The 10383-nt window shown below is 39.9% G+C and overlaps 1 protein-coding gene across 1 annotated transcript in view; it reads right to left on the reverse strand.

The window, feature by feature from the left end:
* Nucleotides 1-10383, reverse strand: part of Col19a1 (collagen type XIX alpha 1 chain) — a 305509-nt gene that overhangs the window by 55569 nt on the left and 239557 nt on the right. Inside the window, 9 exon segments of the mRNA XM_055608122.1 lie at nt 1465-1542; nt 1650-1694; nt 2449-2538; nt 3210-3263; nt 4464-4517; nt 5205-5258; nt 5353-5388; nt 5730-5765; nt 9527-9589. Of these exon segments, the coding sequence (XP_055464097.1) occupies nt 1465-1542; nt 1650-1694; nt 2449-2538; nt 3210-3263; nt 4464-4517; nt 5205-5258; nt 5353-5388; nt 5730-5765; nt 9527-9589 (510 nt within the window).

Genomic DNA, 10383 nt, shown 5'->3' on the forward strand with positions numbered 1-10383 from the left:
GTGTGTGTGTGTGTGTGTGTGTGTGTGTGTGTGTGTGTGTGTGTGTGTGTTGTGAGTTGCCTGATATGGGTGCTGAGAACTAAACCTACTTCCTCTGGAAGTCACACAGTAGAAGCTCTTAACTGATGATTCATCTCTCTAGTCCTCTTGAAAGCAGCTTTAACTTGTATTTCCTTGATGGGTAAGGATTTTATACATTTTAAAAATTGCTTATTGGCTATTGTATTTCTTCTTTTAAGAACTATTTAGTCCATTGGCCCATTGCTGATTGAAAGACTTAGAAGGTTTTATTTATTTATTTTGGCATTTAATTCTTGTAGTTTTTTTTTGTTTTTTACCGATTTTAGGGACCAACATACAGATGCCATCTTTGCCATGCCATAGCCCTTCTCTACAGTCTGCTTGCTGTTTCCTTTGCTGTGCAGAGCTTTTTAGTTTCATATTTTCCCAATTGTCAGTTTTTTAAATTTTCTATAGTGCTGTAATTCTCTTTGGAAAGTTTTCCCCTATATTGGCATCTTGAGGAGTTTTTCTAATGTTTCCTCTAGTTCTGATTTTATGTTAAAGTGTTTGATTCATTTTGAATGATTTTATTTCTTCAGGCTATGTGATATGGATTTAATTTCTTTCTCCTATGTGTGTTGATCTGGTTTTCCCACCATCATTTATTAAAGGGGGCATCTTTTAGTCCAGTGAATATTTTTAATACTTTTGTCAGAAATCAGGTAATTTTTTTCCGGTCTGCTATTCTATTCCCTTGCTCTACATGTCTGCTGGTGTGTCTGCTCATGTTTCTTTGTCACTATGGCTCTGTAGTGTAAGTTGAGATCCGGTGTTATGATATTTCTAGAGTTGCTCTTTCTGCTTAGTATTGCTTTTGCTGTTTGGAGTCTTTTGTGCTTCCATAAACATTTTAGTGTTACTTTGTCCTGTTCTGTGAAGCATCTTTGTAATTTGGGTGGGGATTACATTGAACTTATGGGTGGCTTTTGACGTTCTCAAATGTAGACATTCTCATTGCATTAAATCTGCCAGTTTATGAGAATAAGTGATGTCTCCATTCCCTAGTGTCATCTTCAGTACCTTCAAGTTTTCATTGAATGTATTTCTGACCTCTTTAGTCAGGCTTAGCTTTCACCATTCAAAGTCTAATTGAGTGAGATTTTTGTCTTTCTTGTCAAGTTTCTTAATACTATATATAGAGGCTACTACTTTTTAATGCTTATTTTGTATTCTGCTATGTTGCTGAAAATATTTTTCATCTCTAAGAGTTTTCTGGAAGTGTCTTCAGGGTCTTCTAAGTATAGGATTAAGTCATGTCTAAAGAGGGGTGACTTGATTTCTTTTTCCTATTTGTATACCTTGTCTAATAGCTTTATGTAAGATTTTAGGTACTGCATTAAATACGACCGGAGACATAATGCAACCAGTGAGGTTTCAATAACTTGACTGAATACTACTTACTGTCCTGCCAGGGATTCCTACCCCTGGTGGGCCAGTGTCGCCTGGGGATCCGTGGATACCTGGTAGCCCTCTTTCTCCCTGTGAAACCAAACGCTCTTGTTAATATAAGGCTCAAGATAGATGCATTTTCAGTTACACCTTCTTAACTATTGATTCTCTTAAAATTATCTATGAAATTTATATACCTTTGGCCCACGTGGACCAGGTGCTCCTGGATTTCCATCTAAACCCTAAAAGGAAAAAAAAATGGTTACATATATTTTTAAAAATAATTTAAAAAAGAAGTAATAATTCAAAACCATGATTTATTATACTTCATTTTATTTGAGTAAGCCTCTTATTTAGAGTAGAGGGAAAATTTTAGAAGGTTTAGATTTTACGTAATCAGCTCAAACTATAAGAGATATTATTTGTTAAATTAACTATCTCATCACCAGAATTATCAACATTAATAATTGATGTAAAGGTAGAAAGATGTTTGGGAAAATGAGTAAATCAAATGAGTATATTGGCTTTTGGGTTTTTTGGTGCTACAGTTTCCTATGTCCCGAGTACAGCACAGATCACATACTTTCTATGAATGGAGGTCTTTCTATGAATGGTAGTCTGTGGTTATATCTTCCCTCTGGAAGGAAATTGTGGCTCATTTATTTTAAGGAAGTATTCTAAGAAGGCCTATGGCTTACAACCAGTGTGTGAGGACCCATAGATCTTTCAGGATTAGCACACAGAGTTCTGAAGCTTTTGAAACATCTCCGATCATGTATAAAATACTTCGTGTTTGCAAAATTCCTGCCCCAGAGACCTCTTGGCTTGCACCAAACATTCAAATTGCTTTAGTTTTATGAGCGAGGGTATAAGATGAATATTTTTTATTTTCTTTCTTTTCTTTTGTGGGATTAAAATCACACTTGTGTCTTGAAGCTGGGGGCCCAGAATTAGCAGCGAACGAGCTTGCAATCCCAGTGAACGGGCAGTACTTACTGGTTTTCCTTGCAGACTTTTCCCTGGAGGCCCAGTATCGCCCTTTGGACCTGGAAGTCCAGGAGGACCTAGCCTTCCACCTGGATCTCCCTGCAGAAAACAAGATGAGGTTCTTTCTTTTTCTGCTGAAGTTCGTGAGAGAAAGCTGGGAGACAATAGTTTCTATTGCCTTATGTTGTCAGAGACAGTCAAACCTCATCCTTATGTTCACTTCTGTACCCAGCCCCTCAGACGCATCTACCACGTGCCTAGCTCACTCTGAGTGCAGTCCTTGTTATCGTAAACACACTCAGGAAATGAGCTTTTTACTTAAAGTTCGGCAGGACCAGGAAACGACTTATGCATAAAGGCAGACACAAAGGCCATGTCTCTTCATGAAATGAAGTTCTTTAGGCGATCTAAATGCCTCATTATATCCTGAGGATGATGGAATATTGACATGCATATGACAGATCCAGAAACAGGTTGCAAAAGACTAAGAGACTTCTGGGAATCTGTAACTTTACCTCAGCCCCAACAATCTTCACTTCTAACTTAGCTCATTCTGTCATCTGGAGTTTCTGTGCCCTAACCATGTCTGCAGTGACGCATGTTAGTGAGTGGACCATATCATAGTTTCTATGAAAATCTGTCCTCTTCACTGACAGACCTTGGGAGGCTCAAGCCTTTCAGTCATCTTTTGCTTCTTCAATAACCAGAGGATCCTTGGTTTCTTCTTTCTTTTACTTACTTAATATACAAAAATAAAATCTAAACTGTACCTTTTCTCCTTTAATGCCTTGTTTTCCTGGTATACCATGTTCTCCTGGCAAGCCCTAGAATATACAAAATTTAAAGAAAAATAGCAGTTAGTACATCTCTTAGTGGAATAGCCTTCTGCCTTTGTAAGAGAGCTGGATTTTAGCATCTAACTGTAAGGTAATGTTGATTTGGACCTTAGAGGAAATGTTATTTGAAGATATGTGTGACTCATTGTCTCAAGTGAAGTCAACAGCTATAATGGGAAACAGAAAAGGGGAAATGAAATGTTCTACCCAAAACTATTTCTAAAAAGAGGGTAGGATGGTAACATTACAGCAGAACTAAAAATGTCAAGATATTTTTATTATGTTTTGCCACAGTGGCTCTTTTATTTTGATTTTGTTCTCTTTTATTTCCTAGGTACTGACAGTTCTGTCTAAGCAGTCTAGTTCATGTTTCATCTTGTATTAGCAACATTCTCTCTTTTTTATGGTGTCTTTCCAAGAGGTATCCCTGAAGTGATCCAGTAATTGACTTGCAGGAGAAAAAAAAATCTTTCCCCATGGAGTAGATGTTCAAATTAGCAAGCACACGATGAGGGTTAACCAGGAGCTTCCAGGAGGCTCAGGCAGTGAGCATGAGAGCAGGGAAAAAAGGTCATAGGGCTGCTCCCAACATGGTGGAAAGAGGAGAGACCTCAAGTCTTCCCAGCTAGCATCCTAGTCGTGGGTGGAGATCACCGAGAGTCATAGCCAAGATCTTGGGCCACTTTGTTGATAATTAGCTCTCAGTTCCCATGGGGATGCTAGGAGATTGTCCACAGGGTAGAAATATGAAGAAATAGAAGAAAAATGCATTCACACAGCATGAGGGTATGTGTGTGTATACATGTGTGTTTGAGAGACAGAGAGAAAACTACAGTGAGTTTATCATATAACATGAAAATGAACATTTGAACTCAAATCTATGCAATTTAGAAATGCTTGCTGTCTTTCTCGGTTTTCTTTCATTTCTTTGGCTATTTCCGGTTTCCTCCATTCTACAGCAGTACTGACTACTAGTGGTTGAGCTAAACTTGAATTTCAAAGACTGGCGTATTTGGATCCACTGCAAAGGACTTCCCAAAAGCCCCTGACATTACACATGATCCATTCAGGTAGTTGGGGTGACCTGTGCTTTTGGGAAATGTAGCATAATTCAGCTCAAGAACTGATATTCTTTAAGGCATATCTTAGTTTCAATTTTATTTTAAAATATTGAAGATATAGACATACAACATCTCCTGGTGGTCCTCTGGGCCCCATGAAACCGGCAGGTCCTTGCTCGCCCTAAAAGAGAAGAAGATACACACTTTAAATTTTCATAAGCTAGGTTGTATCTGAATGGTGGTGAGGGACAATGTGACCTTTATAGGGAAGAGAATTGGACTTTTCAGCATCCCACCTTCTGAGTGTAATACTGGCATGTGCTCGGATCTTAGCAGTATAGTTCTGAGATATTTCATTAACGGGTCTGTTTTATCAGCAGGAGATAAGGGGGTGCCTGGCCTGATTCCACGACTGGGAACAATCCACCTGAGTCTCTCCCACACCTCCCTCAACTGCTTTTTCTAGAGACACTCCTGTAGAATCTCCCCTGGGAAACTCAAGCATCTCAGGGATGCATAATTTTGGTGAAGAAATGGATCCTGAACCCTCTTCCTGTCGGGAATGTGGCGCAGGATCATAGATTTCACTGACATTGTTTACTCAATGCTTTCATGGATTGTGACTTTCCTCTGAAAAAGAATTTCAAAATTCTATTGTATACCAAAAGGCCTAGCTTCTATGTTTGTAGTAAATGTAGCTGGGGGTGGGGGCGGGGTGCATCACCATGGAAACAAGATACAATCTCTAAGAATATCTGTGATGAAAATGAGTGGCATACCAAAGCCTTTTTGAATACAGGATGGTTGTAATTCCCGAATTATCGGCAAAGAGTGATTTCTGACACACCTTTATATATGAAGTACGTACCTTCAGCCCTGGGCTTCCTATTAGACCAGGGGCACCAGGATCTCCAGGTTCCCCCTAAATGCATGAGTGGAAAGGAAAGTTAAATGTTACCATTATTTTTATCATCTCAATAAGGCTGCAACTGTGACTGAAAAAAATGTCAGATTACCTTTATTCCCTGTGGTCCTAATAGGCCTGGCTCTCCCTGTAAATAAAACAATTACCATATGGTTCATTCCTGAATCCAGATGGGGTCAGAAGAGAGCCGGCTCTCACAAGTTGTCCTGGGACCATGATACACATACCAAGGCCATGCACTTAATGCCCACCCATACCATCCACCCCAAAATAAACATAAAACAAAAATATAAATAAAGCCCGTAAAACCCAAATCAGATGTTAAAGTGTTATCACCCCATAGCACTTACCAAGGCTTAAAAACAAGTACAGATTTTCAGGAAACTTATAAATCTATCAGTTGCCAAACAACAAGAGAGTGAAATCAACAAAATAGAAAACCCAAGATGGTGATAAACACCCACTTACTCTATCACCCTTTTCACCTTTCGTTAAAGGCTCCCCCTAGAAAAAATGGGTAGAAACCAGAATCAATTATAAACACTCAGAAATCAACTCTACCAGGGGCATGTGAGAATTAATTTACAGATTCCTTCATATTCCCAAATGAGCATGGAGTTAATCATTTTAACACTATTTAGGGGCTCCCAACAGCAGTCAGATTGAAACGCCGCCCAAGGCTAAAGCTTCTTATTGTGAAACGAAGATGAATACACAAACATTCATCTGCAAGAGCAGGGAAGTGGATGTGGGTAACTGTTAAAAGGCAGGTATAAACTTGAATTTCCACCTAGGATAACTGAAAATAACACACAAAAGCATTATTTCAAGAATGCTCTTTAAAGTATCAGCTGAACTCTGATCAAAATGACGTGAAGGGGTTAATTACTGGGTCAACACAGTACAAGTAGGTGAAGCTGATGGCAGTTGCTCTTGGGGTTAGGGATGAAGGTCTCCCAGAAAGACAGTTTGAAGGATAATGTCCACTAGCTGGTTCTACACACTGAGACACAGAAAAGTAAAACAATTTCTTCAAGATTACAAAACCTGGGCAGACTGATTTTTAAGGTCAGTCTTGCCTGTATGTCTGCTTCGATATTAAAATCATACATATTTATTATGTGAATTGAGTAAATATACAATAAGACAAAAACTATAAACTTTAAAAAGTTCTTTCACATATGAAAAATCAAGAAAAATATAAGAGCCATCATGGTGGGAGCTTATTTTGGGACTGCTATTCTCTTGAATATCTCACTCCTGAGGAACAAGTGATTACTGAATGCCCGTCTTTGATTTTTTAATGTCCTGTGTGTCAGACGTGATGGCCTCTGGGTCACCTTTTCCTACATTTCCTAGCTCCTTAGTAATTTTATTGGAAGTGGATCTAATTCTGGCAATGGCATGAGCTGCCTTCAAGCAAGAGGTAGTGAGATTTTTCAGTCTTATTTCCTCTTCATGGTGACTGAGAAAGTTACTTGGACCCAAGGATGAGGCTACAGGATTCTAATAGGCTTGGTGACTGAGTTTGGAGGGGCACACACACCCATCTCTTTCAAGTGAACCAAACTGCCCCATAGTGCAAATGGAGGCTAACTTTCCTTGGGCTAAGGCACCTATCTGTTACTTGGTAGGACCAAACAAATCCTTATCTGCCTAACGTGATTTCATCTTTTATTATGAGTTAATTTTTACGTGTTAGATCAGGGTTTTTTAGATCTTCTTGCCTTTTAGATCTTCATTCTAAAATTATGAGTGTAACTATTAAGGTTGGAGGCATGTGGGATGGGCTGCATTGCTTTCGCCTCTGCTTCCTCCTGCTTACGTCATAACGATCTTGTCAGAGCCAAGAAATCTACATTCAGTCACCCACTCCCTGGGGATTAATCCACACCATTGTTTTACCATGGAGCTGTATTCTCGGGCCTCTTGTTTTATTTTTTAGTATTGAGATAAAATTTAATTAAGTTGCCCAGTTTGTACTTGAACTCACTCTGTATCTCAGGATAGCACTGAACTTGTGATTCTTCTGCCTCAGCCTCCTGAATAGCTGGGGTAAAGGTCAACACTCCAAAGCCTGGCTCAAAATCTACATTGACTGGTACAGTTGGAGGACTCTGTGTAAGCTCGGGCTTCCTCTGTAGTCTCATCTCTCCTGAATACTACCTGGGGTAGCCATTTGATGATTTAGAGCCCTCTCCTCTTTCTTATTGATAAAATTGTGGATTCCAGCTAGACCCCTTTGTACGCATATTTTATAGCTCTGATGTGTTTGCATATGGCATCATGTGCTGCACATTCTAAATGCCCAATAGTGGGAGCAGGTGGGTATTTTGATGTTGCTGTTCAAGACAGAAGTTCAAAATTTATTCTGGATGGTGACTACTCTTCCTATGTGATGCCTGGATATTATACAAAGTATTGTTACTGATTCTTGAATCAAAGTATTGAAAAAAAAAAAACAACAAAGAACTAATTGTTCTGCCTGATAATGTAAAATTTGTGGGAAGGGAAGAAGGCAAGCAAAAATGAATAGAGGAATCAGGAGCCGGAGTTACAGCTGTAAGCCACTATATGGGTGCTGGGAATTGAAGCCAGGTCCTTTGAAAGAACAGCAGCCCATGCTTTGAACCACTGAGTCATGTCTCCAACCCAAGAAGTTTCTGTGTACTGAATAAAAAATCCAGGGCTAAGATTGGCTGCCCATGAACATAGAAGGCAGGGGGCAAAGCCAGAGGGGATCTCTTAAGAAGAGAAAGGCCTATCACCTCCAGGAAGATTGCATTATTCCAACCCTCCTCAACGATGCTGGAGCAATGGCATTAGTGTCACAGGCTTCCAGGCTCCACCTGGATGTCTGGAGTAAGAATTCTCAGGCTTGAGTCCACACCCACTTTAAAGAGCACAGCTGATGTCGACAGAAAGTTCTTTTGTGCTTTGTGTCTTACCTGCCACATCCTCCGTGGTCCACCCAGAAACTTAAAGTTGAAGTGAGTATTATTGGGCAGGGACAGAGTGGAGAGCCAAAGGAGTGACACAAAGGAGCGGGTGAGCAGTGAGGAAAGTCATGTAATAGTTCCCAGGCCCTTTGAAATCCTCAGCTGGAGGACACAGCTAAAGACTGTTAGGAAGGCCTGCACAGGACACTGAGAAGTGACCAGAAGGTCAATAACCAGGGCGCATAGGCACAGTGGTGATTTTAAAGCTTCCAGAGACAATTGCTAGTACTACTGAAGATGTCTAAGTGAAACTGAAGCAGAGATAAAGTGTGGCTGGGTAGCCCTGAATGCTGTTCCTATTGTTTTTGTGTGCCATGAGGTTTTACCAACCTCTTCATTCCTCATCCCCAATAAACCTATATCCTTAATTCACTCTGGAACTTGGGTGAACAGGATTTAAAAAGGTGTGCTGCACTTATTAAGAAAAATGAGATATATGCTGGTCCTGATTTTTGCACAAGAATGAAGACCTGAATTTGATTCACAGAACTCATGGTCAAATCAGGGCAATGGCAATACATGCTTGTCATCCCAAGGCTGAGAGGCAGAGATGGCAGGATTCCTGGAGGTTGTGGGATAGCTAAGCTTGCCAAATTGTTGAGCTCCAGGTTCAAGAGCAGGAACATGCACACACACACACACACACACACAATTTTAAAGGTCTCTTTTTGTAACTAGGTTTTTGTAATCTCAGTGGCCCTATTTGAACAGAAATGATGCGATAGTGTTTTTCTTTTCTTTCTTTCTTTTCTCCACCCAAAGAAAAGTTTTCAAAGAAACCAGCCACAGCAATATTGGAAGGTAGCTTGCGAAAGTCACTCTGATCTCACAAAAAACAAAAAAACAAAAAAAAAAAAACCAAAAAAACAGAAAGGAAAATAATTTCAGAGGTGTACTGAGAGCAATTGTTTGAGCAGAGAGAGAAGCATTTTCAATTTTAAAGATAAATTTGTACCAGTCTTGATATATTGATTGTGTGTTTTTGTTTTGTTTTCATTTTTGATACAGTGTTTAGTCATATCCAGGCAACTTAACAATTTCAAGCCTGGGATCTGGAACCAGCCTAACCTATGGAAAGAACGGGTTAATTCATAGGAATTTTTATATGCATTAAGTGATTTAAGGCTTGGCTTAAAGCATCTGATGTACAATTCTGTTCGGATATTAGAATTAAAGGACCATGAATTTGGGGCTGGTTAGGGGAAATATTTTTAATCCTTAATCTTTTTTTCTTTCTTTTTCTTCCCTCAAAGCTAGAATACTCACAGGTTCTCCCTTGTGTCCTTTAGGGCCAACAGACCCCGGAAATCCTGGAAGACCAGTGTCACCCTGCCAAGAAAAAGCAGAAGAGAGATGCTCTGTGAGTGAAGAGAAATGCCCCCTTCACTCACAAAATCCCGCCTACGTTCAGGGTCCTGGTGAAGCTCCGAACCTAGCCAAGCTGTCTGCCCGATAACATGTCTTTGTACTCCTTCATGCCTCAAGCCTTCCAGAAGTCCATAACATTTCATTAGGACATTTAAAATTAATGTGGAACAGTGTTAATTACGTGTGTGTGTGTATGTGTTTGGGTGAGTTGGGGAGCACAGCGATCATAGAAAAATGAGAGTGCCGGCTGTCCTCCCCTGTTCTCTGGTGCATGGATGACTGGTGGTGGACTAAGAAGGCATTCTTGTTGATATGGTAACAGCAGCAGTTTGGAAATGTCTAAGATGTCCTGCTCAAAGGGTTGAAGAGGGATTTGTATGTGACATAGAAAGAGTATTTTCAGAAAATGCTGTTTCCTCAAGAAAGCATCCTTGTAGACAGGAATTACATCACTGACCAGACTTCAGAGCTGCAGCCGTGGACTTCTTTTTATCATTTATCAGGGTCCCTAAAGAGCCATTTGATTCTTTCTCTCTCTCTCTCTTTCTTTCTTTCTTTCTTTCTTTCTTTCTTTCTTTCTTTCTTTCTTTCTTTCTTTCTTTCTCTCTCTCCTTCCTTCCTTCCTTCCTTCCTTCCTTCCTTCCTTCCTTCCTTCCTTCCTTCCTTCCTTCCTCCTTTCCTTTCCTTTCCTTTCCTTTCCTTTCCTTTCCTTTCCTTTCCTTTCCTTTCCTTTCCTTTCCTTTCCTTTCCTTTCC

This window comes from Psammomys obesus, unplaced genomic scaffold (assembly GCF_907164565.1).
Source record: "Psammomys obesus unplaced genomic scaffold, mPsaObe1.curated_primary_1811, whole genome shotgun sequence".
NCBI lineage: Eukaryota > Metazoa > Chordata > Mammalia > Rodentia > Muridae > Psammomys > Psammomys obesus.